At 31.7% G+C, this 17,852-nt stretch overlaps 2 protein-coding genes across 5 annotated transcripts in view; both read left to right on the top strand.

The window, feature by feature from the left end:
- The window catches only part of LOC136980964 (interference hedgehog-like), a 44,621-nt gene extending 31,207 nt beyond the window's left edge, over nucleotides 1–13,414 (top strand). For 3 of the 4 annotated variants that reach the window (XM_067277162.1, XM_067277163.1, XM_067277161.1), the window contains exons 7-18: nucleotides 3,304–3,414; nucleotides 3,484–3,639; nucleotides 3,718–3,888; nucleotides 3,976–4,053; nucleotides 5,286–5,498; nucleotides 5,597–5,772; nucleotides 5,840–6,059; nucleotides 6,173–6,391; nucleotides 6,461–6,612; nucleotides 6,682–6,751; nucleotides 11,863–11,922; nucleotides 11,997–13,414. In XM_067277162.1, the coding sequence (XP_067133263.1) occupies nucleotides 3,304–3,414; nucleotides 3,484–3,639; nucleotides 3,718–3,888; nucleotides 3,976–4,053; nucleotides 5,286–5,498; nucleotides 5,597–5,772; nucleotides 5,840–6,059; nucleotides 6,173–6,391; nucleotides 6,461–6,612; nucleotides 6,682–6,751; nucleotides 11,863–11,922; nucleotides 11,997–12,025 (1,655 nt within the window). In that variant the 3' untranslated portion in view covers nucleotides 12,026–13,414. The remainder of the gene's footprint in view (nucleotides 1–3,303; nucleotides 3,415–3,483; nucleotides 3,640–3,717; nucleotides 3,889–3,975; nucleotides 4,054–5,285; nucleotides 5,499–5,596; nucleotides 5,773–5,839; nucleotides 6,060–6,172; nucleotides 6,392–6,460; nucleotides 6,613–6,681; nucleotides 6,752–11,862; nucleotides 11,923–11,996) is intronic. The other variant, XM_067277164.1, reaches the window with a different exon arrangement.
- The window catches only part of LOC136980973 (transmembrane protein 50A), a 240,695-nt gene that overhangs the window by 190,531 nt on the left and 32,312 nt on the right, over nucleotides 1–17,852 (top strand). The window lies entirely within an intron of this gene.

The raw sequence follows: 17,852 nt of genomic DNA on the forward strand, positions 1-17,852 counted from the left end.
GAGTTTTAGTAGAGTATGCCATGAGAAATTCAATATATTATTATTTTTATTTGTAATATGAATTTATTATTTATACCATGGAATGACACTGCTGCTGCTAGAATGCCTACTAGGGGGTGTCCCAGGCTACTAGTTGTAAATATAACTCATTTAATAAACCTATCTGTTGGAGTATCAAGCAAATTAGAATAGAATTAATCCCTGATAAATATATATTTTTAACAATTTCAGCCATTTATTCTATTGATTTAGATAGCTAGATAAAAAGAAATAATACTGTAGAGAACAAAATCTTAGTTAGCAAGCTTACTAATAAATTCTTTGCTTTGTTTTATCTAATGTATTGCAGTTGAGGGGTGGAACATTAGCCTCTCATATGGCATGGCCATTCAGTTTTCTGATTATTACATATTGATAATTTTAACATTTTTTTCTATTTTCTGAGTGAAAAGATAGATGATTTATTCAATTCCAATTTACAGATGGATGCAGCAAGATTGAAAAAAATTCACAATTAAAAAAATGAATATATTTAAATCAGATGCATCATGAAATATGTCATTTCGGAACACTTATAAGTGCAAACTAAAACCAAATGAAAAAAAGAAAAAAAGAAACAATTTGCCTTACCAACTGATGAATGTCTTGGCAATTACCTTTGATTGCAAATATCTCATTTGCAGCCAGATATGGAAAACCTAATAGCAAACAAACAAACATACATACATACATACAAATCCCATTGCATTACTTTTATTTGCTTGGACACTACTGGTCTTAAAGCCACTTACTATCAGACGTTAAACCATCGTTTCAATATTTATAATAATGCTGTCAAACAGTGTTTAATCTTATTGTATTAAATTCTGCTTTGCATTCAAGATGTACAAATGCATATAAAATATGATTACTATAATAACAAGTTAACTTATTTTTACTGTGGCTTGCCTAAGCTCCTTAATTTTGTAATTTAACAAAAATATGAAAAAGTTTGGTAATGGCAATTCTTAGGATATTCTAGTTTTATCTCTCTACTTCTAGTAGATTGAGAAATTAGAAACTTTGAATTTTTTTTTTTTTTTTGATATTTTGACTTCATTACATTTAGCGTATAAAAATCTTTTAGTGCAAAATCAAACAAACTATTAAGAAATTTAGATGACATTTTCCAAATGTAACTCTTCCTCTCCATGGGCACTAAGAGGGCCCACAGGTATGGGGCTTAACATGCCCAAGACAGACCATTTCACAAAATATTCCTGGGGTTTCAACCTGCCTGGATTCAATGCTAGATGTCCAGACCATAGATTGATACCTGAGTTGCCTTGCCATCTGGCCAGCTAATACCTGTTAGCTGTTACTCACCTGTTCTGAACCTATTACTCACAATTAAAGCCTTAGATGTTCAAACCTGATTACATGTTGAACTTATTATTAAAAATCCTTCAAAATCACATAGTTCAGTTATCTGTCTATTTTGAGTAAGTCATTAGAAAATAAAGTAATATGGGAAATTTTTCAGCAACCATTAAATAACAGAAATGAGACTAAGTTTTATTTTTTTTGCATGATTAAATGTCACAAAATAAAGTTTAAATAACGATATGTTACAAATGATTGTTAATTATGAAATCAATTTTATTTAAATACGATTTTTATATATTAAGGAAAAGAGATTTCAATTGTAATCCATATACTCACAATTGTATAACAAAACAATATGCATACCAGAGAAAAAAAAAGATAATTGAAATCACAAAGCAGCATTGTATTTTTAAAATACTTTAATATTTTAAAAATAAATCTTATAAAATAATTGAGATGGGTTGATGATGATAATAATCAGGTCATAAATACTAAAAACTACAGAAAACACATACTGAAAGATACAACATTTACAAATGACACATGCAGCAAATGTCACTTTATGCCAGAAACTATACAACACATCACTTCTGGTTGCAAGCTCTTGGCACAGACAGATTATTTACACAGACATAATCAAGTAGCATATATAATACACCAAGAGCTTGCGAAGCAACACAAATTATTAGACATCCACGAACCATACTACAGATACATTCCACAGATAGTATTGGAAAACAACATGCACAAAATGTACTACGACAGAGCCATAATCACAGATAAAATTATTTACCACAACAGACCAGACATCACACTCATTGACAAACACAGTAAAATCACATACATTATAGACATATCCATTCCAAACACTCATAACGTACAAAACATATGCACTAAAAAAATTAGCAAGTACACAGAACTTGCCCAGGAAATAAGGCATCTGTGGAGGATGGATAAGGTGCTTATTGTACCTGTTGTTCTCACCTGTACAGGTGTCATACCACACACACTACACAAAAGCCTGGGCACACTACAACTGAATAGAAACATATACATCACACTACAGAAGGCCACTATATTGAATACATGTCATATTGTTAGGAAATTCCTGAATACAGCCACACACACTGGCAGTTTTTTGATTTTCATTTTGTTTTGGTTGCTATACCTTGACTCTGGTCTGGCATAGTACACAGCAACCGGTGTCAACTGAGTATAACTCACTAAACCAAACATAATAATAATAATAAGCACAGAGCCCAATCGGTTAGGAGTTGAAAGTTGAAATTTGGTACACAGTTAGGATATGGCAAGAGAACGTACACTAAGAAGGGATTTTTCAAAATTCCCCCACGGGGAGAGGATTAAGGCTTATCCTAAGAAACAGCTTCTACTGTACTATTTTAGATGCAATTTTTTAAATTTTTAACTGCGTTTTAGTAAGGTATGCCACGAGAATGCACATAAAAAAAGGGATTTTTGGAAATTCAACTCTTCCAGGGAAAAAGAGGATATAGTGTTAGTCAGTATAAAGTGTAAATAATAAAGAAGGAAAATAAATAGTGGCGCACAAAATATTTATTAATTTCCAAAATGTATACTATAATTATTTCCACTGTTTGGGTAACCCAAAAACAATAAATCCAAAATAAACAAATTGAATATTTGAATTTCTTCCAAATTCAAAATATACTCAATGTTCCAAACAAGGTTTCTTAGATTTTAGAATTTAAAATTAATCATTTTATTCAAGTAGGGTTATCATAGTTGTACATGGTGAAAACAGGTAAGATCGGCTATAATCTTATAATCTTAATCTTTGCTATCGTTACTTTCTGCCCGAGCAACGCCGGGCTCATCTGCTAGTTTATGATATTAATATATATTCTACATATTTCATAACAACAAATATTTGTATTTTTGATAAATTTTCAATAGGAAATTTAGTGCTGTTAAATGTCGTTCAGGAAGATGAAGGTACATATATTTGTCATGCTTTTAATGGTATTGGAGAAAGAATATCTGCATCTACAAATATATTTATTCATGGTAAATAATGCATGCATTATACTTAAATTTCATTCATCAGTTTTATTAATATTAATTTTTAATTTTTAGAAATACCTCATTTATTAAGTTCACCTGATGACAAACAAATCATAAAGGGTGAAAACATAACTGTGGAATGTATTGCTAAAGGTTACCCAAAACCTCATATTGAATGGTTTCATAATGGCAAAAAACTCGTGACAAACAGTCGGATCCACGTAAAAGGTAATTTTGACATCATACATTAATTACTTTATAATTGTTTAAATTTCATTTAACAAAAAAGAAAATATTTTCTGTCAGGAGGATTACTGAACATAAAGAAATCTTTACTAAAGGATTCGGGAATTTATCAATGCTTTGCAATAAATGCTTTGGGATCGACCTACGGAGTATTTGTTATCGATATTCACGATAGTTCAAAAATATCGAGAGAATGGGGGAGTGACGAGGAAATGGAGGAAGAGGAAGAGGGTTAGTAAAATGTTTTTAATTTACAAAATTTATTAAATTAATAAAAATCTAAATATAAATTAGCTATAGTTTAAGTATTCTTATTAGAAATGTATGATGGCCACAATGCATTTCAAGATTTTTTAGGTGATAAGAAAGGACACAAAAAAAGAAAACATAAAGGAAGTAAGTAAACAAATTTTACTTGATGATTCACTAACTTTATTCATCTTTGAATATACAGATGATTGCAAATTACAGTGCCTAATATTTAAAAGCAGAGTCGTGCTCCAAAACCACGTTGTATCATTGGAAATTATTTTTGTAGGAAGGAATGTCAATCCATACAAATATTTGCCTGCCTTCATTTTTTTTATTGCCATAGATGTGTTTTGGAAACTTCCTTCTTGTCTTCAATATGACACTATTATTTTTTTTTGTTCTTTTTTACAGACCTTTGCAGTAAAATTGTAAAACTTTGGTGTGTCTGTCGGCCACTTTTTCCATACCTATATCTAATGTTAAATCTATTTTGTTTTGCTGTTGTCTTTGATTTTCAATACAGTTTAAGGGTTTACCATTTCCATTAATTCAAATTCGAAAGTAAAATTTCTTAACTCTAAGAAATTATTTTTGAATTTGAATTAATGGAAATAGTAAAATCAAAGATGATAGCCACTTTTCTCATACCTATATCTAATGTTAAATATATTTTGTTTTGCTAACAGATAGACAAAAGTTTTACAAGTTTACTGCAGAGATGTCTTGTCTATAAAAAAAAGTGTCATATTGAAGAGGGAAAGAAAGTTTCCAAAACATATCTATAGCAATAGAGGAAATGATGGTCTTTTGACAAGGCAGGCAGATATTTGTATGGATTGACGTTCCTTCCTACAGAAACATGTTAGAGTATTTTTTGTAATTGTAGCAATATTTTAATGCATACAAGGGCAGAATTAAGAAGGTCATTTTCATGTTCTCAATGTGAAATCTACCTTGGAAGAGGTCAAGTGGTTAGAGATGGGATCTAATACAATTTTCAATGTGGATTGAAATGAATATGAGTTCCTCAAAGCAGCTGCTTGCATCTTTATTGCATCAGCTAACACTACAGCAAAATAATTAATTATTTTATGATGAAAAAGAGATCATCCAAGTACTGGCGAGAGTGACACACATCAGTAATTAATCATCCATCTTGAACACGTCATTTTTTGTTACTTAATGTAGAAAAATTTACTAATAATTGTATATTATTTCTTGACAGGATCAGAATAATGTAGTTATTAAACATATTTGTCGGAAAATATAATATTACTTTTACACAAAATGTTTCAAATCTTATTATTTATTATTGTAATTAAAACTCTCTTTTTCTACAGATTATTTCATTTACTCGAATAATAATTTATTTTTAGTAAAAATGATGCCACCCAGTAAACCCGAAGTTACTCGTTTATCGGACAATTCTGTAATGGTGAGATGGAATGTCCCACAGAATGATGGTCTGCCAATAATATTTTTTCGTGTTCAGTATAAAGAAGTGGGGAAAAAGGGAAATGTCTGGATAACAATTGATGAAGACATAGCAGCTCATCTTCATGCCCATGCAGTGAGTGGACTGAAAACTGGTAAATAAATGACGAATATTTTTGTCTAAAATTACAATACAAAATATACGTGAAAAATATTTATAAAAATTAAAACCGTCTACATTAATTTCAAATAGGTGGACGATATAGATTTAGAATTGCAGCTGTTTATGCTAATCAAGATAATAAAATGGGTCCCAGCTCTGCAAAATTTATTCTTCATAAAGATCCTCCGGTAAAAAAACCGGAATCGGGACCGACAATAACGGAAGCCGAAGCCGTCAGTCAGTCGGCCATTATGTTACACTGGAAAGTAAGTCCTTTTGTAGAAAGTTTTAAATTAAACTGCAATACGCATTAATATATAAAAATATTTTCAGTACGAAGAAGTCGATTCGATTCCGGTCGAAGGTTTTTTTATTTATTATCGAGCCACGCATAGTGCCGGAGAATATTCACAAGTCATCGTATTGGGATCAAACACACGATCGCACATTTTATCTCATTTGCTTCCAGAAACTCCATACGATATTAAAATGCAGTGTTTTAACATTTACGGAACATCTGATTTCTCCAATATCTATACATGCAAAACATTACGTAAGTATTATTTATATATTTCTCAATATATTGAATACTGCAAGGTAAGATGATAAGAAAAAATTTTGAAGTGCATTAATTGTGCAAAACCAAAAAACACTATATATTTATAGCATCCCAGATTACAGATGTCAACAATTATCATAACAAACCACAACAAGATAGGTCGACAACTAATGACGGAAGCAAAAGCGTAGCTACAAAATCTGTGGAAAGTAGCAAACTCATTTATATCATTCTTGGAAGTGTTCTGGGAATAATGCTGTTGGTCTTGCTGATCTTTATGGTACTATGTATTCAGAAACAACAGAGACAAAGAAGACATTTACAAAGTAAGTTATGGTCAGTAATAGAATAAATGTTAATAATTAAAATTAAATTAACACATACAATCTGTCCAGCAAATCAAACTACTTTAGAACTTCAAGTAAAACCCGACACTAACGGTCACATACCTTCAACCAATGGATTTTTGAAAGGAAAAGAGAAAGTTAATATTAGTGTTAATCCATTAAATGAATACTTGAAAGATGACGATCCTAAACTTAGCCAGGTAAAATTTGAAATCAGTAAAGCTGTTGTTTATTAAAATTGACTAACTAATTTCATATATATTTTTCAGACAGCCAAAATTTCTAGTAACAATAATGAAATGATTCCACTTAACAATCTAGAAAGAAATGACAGACAAGGTGAGAATTTTAAAATTATTGCTTTATTCTTTATAATTGTAACTATCCCGTGTAAAGAAATTTCTGTTAGATTACTATAAGTATTTATGAAAAGGAAAAGTTGTTTACTGCCATACTTTATGATACCATCTCTATAGAATTTATCTATTAGCCAAATGTTGTGATGCATACACCTTTGTTCTAAAAACAAAAATCATGGTTATTAGTTAAGGCAATCCAAAGATAATTTTCAAATGATTAATTTTTATTATTTGTTTGATATCGTCCATAATGTTTAAAAAACCACACACACATTTGTACATGCTTAAATATTTCCTCCTAAATAGGTTGCATTGAAACCTACTATACAATTTTTTTTTCAATTAAAAAATTAGTGTGGAAGAATATTCAGTTGGAATGCTGATCATGTATCATAATAATTGAATACATTGCAGAGTGATATAGCAGAAAAAGTAATTCAATTACTGGTTATTAACATTACTGCAATGGTGGACAATGCACAGTAGCCATTTTAGTCAGCTGCCGGAAATTGGCTATATACTGTTGATTTCACATAGTCCAGGGAATTTGTATATCATGTAATGGGTCCACTATGGCCACATTAGTTGTCATTGAATGTGGCATTTGGTCAATCACAGTGCATGTATTTTTAAAGTGGCAGAATATTGTCTTGCTGGAAGATTACACTCTGCATGTCTAGATAATTTTCCCCATGCAGTGTCCTCCATGAAAATGAAACCTGCACATTTTATTACAACTCATTCCACATCACATGGCTTTCAGGCTTGCATGATAGCATTGTTCAATCTCTCAAAGAAAATCCACTGATTATATGTGTGACAGAGGAAACAGACAATGTGCTGTGGAAACATCATGTATTGACACACAATCCAGTGTCCTCTATGTTCCTGTCACATACACTTCCTCCTGATGTGTGAGGCAAAGTCAGACCGACTTCCAGGAAGTTCTGATAACATTTCACAATGGAGCATATTAACACTCGTAAACTTGCCAGAACATGAATAATACTCTTTCATTTTATATACCGTGCCAAAGTTGACAGTAATTGATTACTTTGTATTTTAATACAAAGTAATCAATTACTGGCTACTAAACATTTCAAATGGATCACACAGTAGACTGACTAGGCAAATAATTTTAAAGAAAATACGGAAAATTATAGCATAGCTAGCTGCATCTATAAAAATTTATTGATGATTATTATCTCTAGTGTTAAATTCCTCCCATGGAACTAATACAAAAACACTAGAATTATTACTATTTTTCTGAAGTATGCTTCTTAACCAATGTCCACGAATTATTTATATACCTGATACCCGTGCAGAGTTATTTGGAGATTAAGTATTTACATTTCCTAAGAAAAATCTAGATGTGTAAATGGACTCTACAAATACAGTAGACTCCTGTACAACGCAACAAAAAAATTGCTACTAATACTCATACAGCCCCGTATAACGCATAAGATAAATTTAACATTTTCACATAGTTTCTGATTTTTTGTTTAGAAAAGCAAATGTACACACTTACCTGTTGTTTATATATGAATAATGAAGCTGATAGTTTAAAGAAGTAGCGGTTTATAAAAAGAAAATAATACATACTCATTTAAAGATACAAGAGGAAATTAATTTTATTCAACTTAAAATAAAATTACACACTTCACTGTTTAACATACATTCACTATCAGAAGTGTCAACAAATAAGTTCCAACGACGCCGCTTTGTTAATATTGGTTGTACGTTACAATTTACAAAATTGATCTGTCCCGTATAATGCGATTTCCTACAATGTGAAATGTATCCCCCGCGTTATACGAGAGTCTACTGTACACACTGGATTTTTTCAAGCCATTGCATGTTCAACAACAGCTCAATGAGGTTTCATCTAATTCATTTTTCAATCTCTACCAGAAATGCTCAAACCCAGAAAATTTTGTTATGTCAGACAGACTACAGCTGGTATTTTTTTTCCATTATAAGCTTTTTTGCTACTGGTCTTAGCATAGCTTCACTTGGGAGATTCTATCCACTTCCTGATGTCTTTTCTTTGCCCTGTGAAACTAACAAGCATTGGAAATGGAAGTTCATTGCTAGTAAAATGATACAAATGCCACTTTAGTGAAACTCCTAAACATTAGGAAAAGAATGTTGTTTTGTTTACAGAATAATGTCTTTGACTGGGTTCTTCTAGTGAGACATTCAGATTTTGTGATAGCATGGGCTAATGTGAAAGGAATTCAACTGGAAATAAATGAGATAAATTGATAGATTGGAGGCTGAGATGTTTCTCAGAAGGTGATAAATACAGAAAAATCATTTTTCTACATAATGTAATGTGTTATTGTTAGAATAAAATAATTGGTTCATCATCACTGTTTAAATTAAATGGCATGAAGTCCCAATATCAAAGTGTTTTCAAGAACTTGCTTTTTTAGATATGCAATTATAATGTTTTGTTGATTATCTCTCACAAGTCCTTTGTGAGAGATAATCAGAGATGTCACATGTAAATTGCAGACATCCTTCTAGGTCTATAAAAGACTTTTTGTAGTTTTTGTTCTCAAATAAGCACACTAATGCAACAACAAGAAATTTTAGGTGGACAAAATGCTATGCTAAAATCTGTCAGAAAAGGTTGCATTATGTGCTCTGAAAAGCCTTAAAAAAACACTATTCAAAATTTCAATAGTTTTTTTTTCTATTACATATATACAGGGTGGGCCAGCGAAAACGAAACGGCAGAGTGTTCGTGTTCGTCCAAGCAAAGCGCTCGGACAGGTCGATTTTACTCTTGAGGGGACATCTTTTGCAATAAAGTTTTTGCAATTCTGAATATTAACTAAACAATACAAACATTTTTTTTGAAATAAATGCTTGTTTAGTTAATACAAAATAAATGAGTTTTTAAAATTTTTTGTTGTCTGTTGTATTCAGAATCGCAAAAACTTTATTGCAAAAGATGTCCCCTCGAGAGTAAAATCGACCTGTCCGAGCGCTTTGCTTGGACGAACACGAACACACTGCCGTTTCGTTTTCGCTGGCCCACCCTGTATATATGTGTGAGCTTAAGATCATCAAGACATGCTTTTCCAAGTGGAAAAGTACCATTATAATTAGAATAAAATCTTTTAATATCTTAAATTTGGAGTGATGAAATCATAAGCAGGTATGGATGGGGGTTTTCTTTCCAACCATGACATAAGACCCTGCACTACTGATCGCTCTCTTATGTTAACATCTCTGGCACTACAAATAAAAGAATTTGACTCGAAATTTCATTTTAACAAAATGGCCAGCCATAAATTAAAAATAAAAATAAAATTTATCAGTCAAGACACCTTTTCAAGTGGGTAAAAATCTCACCTTTAAAGGTAAATTTGTATATTAGCCCTTCAATTTTTTGGCCAGTAAGCTAAAAACATTTTATTTGCAGGGTAGCGTGAAATTATAGCTAGATATCTTTGTACATTTGATCAAAACAAAGACCAGAAACCATCCCATCTATCATTGAATAATAATTCTATTATTGTAGATATCGCATCAATTTTAACATTAATAGTCTGACAAGAGAACCCTTCAAACCCTCACGTGAAATAATATTAAAGTCTAATAGCTCTCGAAACAGCATTTATGTTTCTGAGAAAAGCAAATACAAGATATATATATTTGTCTGGCTGCTCCAAGTGCCACAAAATGCCTCAAACTTATGACACACACAAACACGAGTACTTCCCATTGGAAAAGTGGTAATAAGAGGATGTTTTTTTTATATGTTTTATTTTCTGACCAGTATTTTTATCAATCTGGTTTGAACATTTAATTTTTGACTAATAAAACCACCTAACAATTTTGTTATATCTGTCTTTAAAAAACCAAGACCACTTAAATCAAACTCTAAAAATCTCTTCTTATTGCAATGCATTTTGGATGGGAGACCGCATCCCTCTTCAGCCAACTGTTTTTCATAATAAGGAAACCACCGCTCCACACAAGTTCACAAGTCATTTCTTGTAAAGATTGACTTTAAAAATATCTGTTATTGAAATTCTTTATGAGGTTGATTATGGAGTTTTTATTACCACATAAAAGATAGTCATTGAGAAAATATTAATATTTGTTTACATCTAAAAATGAAATCAAAAGTTTACTTTAAAAACAAGAACAAAAAGTCAATCATCGTCGTCATAAAAGGTACGTAAGTAATGTTCCACTACAACTGTTTCTTAGATACTTTATAAAAACGTTTAGAAAAAAATTAAATTTTTCTAATATGTTTTTGAACTATATGATGAAAAGAAATTGAGTGTCAACACATTGCCACAGTTGCAGCTAGGAAATGGTGTGTCTTACTTATGAATGTAGGCCATTATTTGTCAATTGGAGGAGCTGGACACAAAAACAAACCTCATTTTTAACAGAAATAAGTGCTGCATTTATTTTTGTATGTGTTAAATATTTCCCTTGTGAGAGAGATACTTTCTCAGGCATTCTGAAACCAGGAAGTAACATACAAACTTCAAGTAGAGTCGTGCACTGCTGTTGCAATTATGTTGAATTTGTTAATTGACAAAGATATCCGGATTACTCACCCGAGTAAGTTAGAGAGAGACTATGTCTAGGTTGTTAGAATGCAATTCGTCTACCTTTAATATAGTGGTGTGTTGCCTTTGCTGTCATATTTTCTGAGGGCCTTTATCAGCAGGATAATGCCTGGTTGCCTCAATGTACTGTACATCTACTGGGAGTATCTATGTGGTGTTTCCACCCTCTCACCAGTTGCATTTATAGAACATTTGCAGAATCTGACTCTCTCCAGGTGGTGGTTTTTACCTGTAAGAAAAATGCAACCATTAACAGTGAACAAAATATTTAAAAGCGATCATCAGGCTTCAAAACAAGATATTTAAAATAAGAACTAAACCAATGTTACGGGGATCTGTAACTTATGTGAAATATAACTTTCATGTAATGGCATTAAGTGATTAATATCAAAAGATATGTCTAGTTTTGTAATAATAATGTGTCTGAATCTTTTGTCCAGAGTATAGTATAAATTTTCCTCAAATTGATTGACTTTTTTTTATTGTCTAGATGTCAGTGTGTCACCAAGAGTAGAAAATGCAACAGAGTGCGACCCCATGCTGCCTACTGGTAAGTTATCTCCGTGGTTCAGGTTATATTTAATATCTACATTACATTTTTTTTTTCCTTTTCTTTTCATGAAGGGGCAACAAATGATTCATCTCCAGGATAATCAAAAGTAATTTTTGATGGATTTTTAGAAATATTTAATTCTGTTAGTTTTTAACAGAATTTTTAGAACATTAAATCCTTTTATAATGTACAAGTGTAAATAGAATATAAATGCTCAATATGTTTTTACTATGACGGACAGCACTTTTAAAACAATGCAATCCTCCGTAGAAGAAGCATCAGGTTGTGAATGTGTACGTAGGTCGAATTCTCTGAGGCAGCCGACGACTTTTCTATAAACGTGCAACTATTTTGCTAAGTTTCTTTGGGAAAAAATCTGATATATAGTTCGGTAATTTTAATATGAATTTTGCAAGACCAAAATATAATCCTACAATTTATTATAACTAAAAAAAAAAATGGAGCAGTAACAGGCACATTAAAAATGAGGAGTCATTGCTATTAGTACTTAAAGACTCATACAAGAAAAAACAACCTAGAATTATTCATCAGTATGAAAAAAAATATGAAGTAACTGCAATAATTAAATCACAGAAGAAAAACTGCAAGATACATTCCTGCCTACTATTTGGCAAACTATTATCGGATAAATTACCGTACCGAGACTTTTTAAATCGGCAGTTTGTTAGTCGGAAGCCATCTCGTTTGTTTTCATGCTTAGAAAATGGAGTTTGAAAGGAATGCATTGCTCTTTATGTGGAGGATATACGTTAACCGGCAATAGACGTAAGTACAGCAGCCATTAAAAAATCTACCCGTCTTATAACGGACAATTTGACAATCGTGTAAAGTAACCCGAAGATTTCATTAAGGTAAAAAACTAAGGTTCCATATCAAAATAAAAACATTGAATATCACACACATTTATTTATTTGATGTAAGTAGAAGTTTCATATCAAATAATATCAAGATTTCTCTTAAACATTAGATATTTTGAGAAAAGAATGTTTATAGGATGTAGTCAATCAAAAGAATTTTGACTCGCTCGCATATTTTATATTCCTTTTATACCGTATGTATCGTTCTCGAAACCAAAGTCAAAACACTGCCCAAGATTCCCAAAAGGACGAGGACCGGTTTTTTACGTACGTATAGCACAACACACGCTCTTCTCAATTCTTATAAGAATCTTCCATTTCAAAAGGACAAAACTGATTTATAAAAAGTTCTTCGGTTATATCATAAAGGATTATAAAAGTACTTATTTACTACGTCAATTATTTGACCGTTCCAGAGAAATCGGGACAGTTCGATACTTTGGCATCAAATCCAGAATTCTACTATAACGTTGCCTTATTTTGTGACAATTTTGATATCAAAATTTACACTATTTATAAATGAGTTTCTCCATTTTACGTGCCATGTAAAAAAACAAATGCATCTGCAAAAACTGTAATTTTCTCGAGATTAAAACTTAGTAATTACTAAATTTCGTCTTGTTTCTTTTGATAAATTGTTATCGAAATTAATTATATACATTTTGCACCCTAAATTTATTACTGTACTAATAAGTGTAATTTAAAATGATTAAATTGTTAAAATGAAAAATTCTTACCCAAAGATCTATCAAAATTATTTCTGCTTCCGGAACTCACGGCAGTACGTCAGCTTTCTGTAAAATATTGACACAGTAAATATACTTTATTTTGGATGTCAGATTAAACTTAACAACTATTTCTTAAACTAAGTTCATCTGTAAAAGTTTTTCTTTAGTATTTCTTACGGAGACTGTTAACAAAAGATCAAAAAAATTTGTATCATACTAGAAGAACATCGCCAAAGAAAACATTGATATTCGTGCAATGGGGGGAACCTTAGAATAAGGCCTGACAGTTTTGTTTTGGCCAAGCCAATAAATCTCAGTGTTACTATAAGACAAGTGGAAAATAAGGACAATAATAATTATATACATGTAAGATTGAACGACGACTGAAATTAATACGATTCTTAATTGTTAGATATATGAAGTGTGCACTGCGTGTGATATAATTTACTACAAGTGCACCGAGGTTGCGGATTTGTGGGTTATTGTTATCTGTTGTATATATTGGTACAAATGATTTTACCAACGTTCCTTCCGTAGCTCTCTTCGTGGGTTGATTAATACATACACTGCATAATTTAGGTAAACATTTTAACTTTAACCAGAAGAGAGATACTTATAAAACCCGAAATCAGACAATTAATTTCTGCACAAATATGGGATTCCCACCGCACAATTCGATTCTCAGTACATCTTAGAATATGCAGTGCCATTGTACGAAGGAACACAAATGATGAGAAAACCTTATGATGAATTTTCATTGAATTCTAACTCCAATGTTTAAATTATCAGGGAATTCAATATTTGAACTTTTTACTACTTTGTTATACACAAAGTAGTAAAAGTTATGTTGCTTCAAAACTTAACTTTTATAAGGAGAAGAAATAAACTGTTGGATCATGAGAAAAACACCATTAAAACAGGTAAATCGAGTTTAGTAACAAAGCAAAAACTGCATATCGTAATTGTCCCTGTAAAATTCTATTATATAACATCAAATAGATAAATTAAAAATGTTATCATTTAGTCAAGCAGTCTTTATGGTATTTATGTAAGTTCTGTTCAGGTTCGGATTAAAGTATTGCGAATAATGTAATATTAACACGGGAAAGTAATCGTGTCAAATTTAACTTATTTTAAATATTTAATCTATAAAGACACTAAAACTAGTGTTCTCCGTTGTCTTAAATTGAAATATTTTTACGGTAGTGTGTATAATCTGGCGAGTGTCGAATTACTTTATTTTGTACGTACTGTAAAAATTGGTTCACAGGTTAGTTTACCATATCACAATTGTGTTTTGCAATCGCGCATGCAATGAACTAGCGAATGACGGTACACATCCTATATACACAAGGGATAACGAAAATTTCGCGCATGCCAGATGACTGTTTGGCCGGTGACATAGTTTAAATTATTAGACCGTAACATCATTCTGCTTAGATATTAACATGGCCCTCCTGGGTGTCTTTGCAAATTTCATGTTGAGACTTTGGATCCCTAAAAAACAGGGAATTGCGTGCGTGAAGTCCACTTTTGTTTAATCTCTCGGAATAAGATGGTAGTTTTAAAAAATCTAGCAGCGAGTCGCGTAATTTTCCCGGCTATTATGAGATTTATTTTAAAAATAGCTTTTGTTATTATGAAGGAATAAAAGTATAAGATTTTGTTATAGAAAAACTTTATAACAGACAGCGCTACGTATAATTTTAATTATAAAATAGCAAAAGACTTAATTTTGAAGGAAGAAAAGTGTTTTATAAAAAAGAAAAACTGAATGCCAACGAAATCTTCATTAAGTCCTACCCCAGGCGAGATAGGACATGTGACCACTCCCTTGACCTTTTACAACCAAAATTTAAAGGCATCGATGCCCCTTATACACAAGCTACCGTGCCAAATTTCCTTTCTTAATCTTCACCCCATCCTGATATGTTAAATGAAATAGATGCCAACACATACCTATCCATATACATATATATCGACGGGATTTTTTGCCTTTTGTTTTTGCATTTTTGGGTTCAAGGGTTCAAAACGTGGAGACTTGCCCCCCCCAAAAAAATTCAGAGGGTCAAATCTGACAAAATTCCAATACGTTCCCTTATGTATAGATATCAGCCGGGAAATTAAAAAACGAAATTGGCTTGTGTATAAAGAACATCGATGCTATTAAATTTTGGGTAAAGGTCGACGGGAGTGTAGTATGTCACATCTCGAGATGGGTCGAACTTAAGATTTTAATCATTATTAGCATTTATAACTTTCTTCAAAACTTTATAAAAAGACAAAAAGGCTTACTTTTGAGGATAATTAATGAGGTTTACAATACAAAAGGTATTTTGATAAAAATCGCACAATAGTCCACACACAATCTTAACTCACTCTCTCTTAGTACGTTTCGCCGGAAAAGTTACGCAACTCGTTGCTGGAATCCATTTTATAATTTTAGAACTTTTCAGCTCTAAAATATTTTCTGTTTTTACAATAATTTTGCTTAGAACGACAGCAAAAAATTAAATAAATAAATAAATAAAAATAACTTGAGATTCGTTTCGTCGTTTGGCAGAGGAAAACCTATTAACGATATTGTATTTTACAATATAAACAAGTTATTCCAGCAATTTCTCAGAATGTTATCCTATGCTTCCGCGTGCATTTATCTCGAGAAGAGTGGGACTTAACGTTGTTATTCGTTATTACCATTTACAATTTTTTATAAAACGCATCGCTACCCTCAAAATTAAGTATTTTGCCATTCGATAACAACTAAAAATATAAAAGCTTTTTATAACAAAATCTCGTAACAGATGGCGCCACACACAATTTTATTTATTATGTCGTAATTAGAAATACGAAATTTTATTTTTTAAAAAAAACTTTTATAACAGTCGGGAAAATTATGCAACTCGATGCTGAATTTTTCATGCTCCATTTGATTTTTCCAACCCGAAAGATTTTATGTCGCGCTGATGTCGAATTACGTCTTATTAAAAATGTCAAGAGTTTTTAATCTAATAATATTTCGGCCGAACTACATATACAACAACACAACAGAAGTTTTAAACACGTTTCCCTTATTAACTAACTATAAAATTAATAATAGGAATTAAATTTCAAAGCTTTTGTAATGCACACAGAGGTAATACGAGTTAATAGTGAGGTTGCGGCCGATTATGGTAATGTTTCGTCGAATTACAACTTTAAACAACGAGCTTATTGTCCTACTTGGGCACGTACAGGTTTCACTTGATTCTTAGGGGGCTGCCGTTCAATTATTATAGCCAAAGTATACTTTACTACGTAATAGCTCAATGCTCTAGATACGGTAGGTTTCCCACTAAACTGGCAATCTGACACTAACGTTTCCAACTCAAAATACAAATTTATCGCAATATATTTCAATAAAAATAGCCTAACCATAATATTTTCGTTATATTTCCGATTTCTTAAGCTACGTAACGTCATAAAAATAGTCGGGCTATTATAATTTCGATAATTCGTACTAGATTCTTCACAAATCCATTAAATATAGATGAAATGATAATCCTAATTTACAGCCATCGACACGCTATCTCGCCTCCTAATATTCTTAAAGTTGTTGTTTAATTATTAAAATGCTTAAGCAGAAAAAGCAATTTTTAATTAATTTGGTTACGTTGTGAGGGGAACCGATTTCGTTTAGTTAAGTTCATTTTGGGGATTTTGTTTGGTTTAGTGATTACGTAAAAAAAAATGCAACCTACCGCTGGCAGTCATCTTCCTGGCGAACATCTACGAACCACGTAACCAGTAAACAACCAGAATAACCAAGCAAACTCCGGAAAGCCGCAAGTACTGTGGAACTAGTTTATTCGTCATAAATTTTACGCACTGTTGGTGCTAATGTTATGGCCGACTGGGAAAATGCAAGTAGGTGCGCGACGAATATGTAAATGAAGCAAGCGGCAGCGAGACGTCAGCATACCAATATACAAGTGCAGCGAAGAGATTCATAAATTATTACTATTGCAGTTAACAACCTCCTTTGTATTCATTTTATCTTCCCTCCATTGTCTAGCATAAGGATTTAGGTGTTAAATCGAACTGGTTAACTCCAATGGGGTTTTGATATTGTATTTTCATAAACTCTCCGAAATTTTCATTTAAAATTAGAATGCCAATTGTCAAATTTTATTTGATCGACAATGGATTTGTGCAAAATAGTAAGGAATTTAAAACATCTTTACTAAGCACTTAGGAATAAAGGGACCGACCATTCTGGAAACTATTTCTCCGCAGCTTACTTAACAGTTTGGTTGAGTTTTGGAATTTCTGAAATTTACAT

The sequence above is a fragment of the Centruroides vittatus genome, unplaced genomic scaffold, assembly GCF_030686945.1.
Source record: "Centruroides vittatus isolate TY-2023 unplaced genomic scaffold, ASM3068694v2 contig_738, whole genome shotgun sequence".
Lineage (NCBI taxonomy): Eukaryota > Metazoa > Arthropoda > Arachnida > Scorpiones > Buthidae > Centruroides > Centruroides vittatus.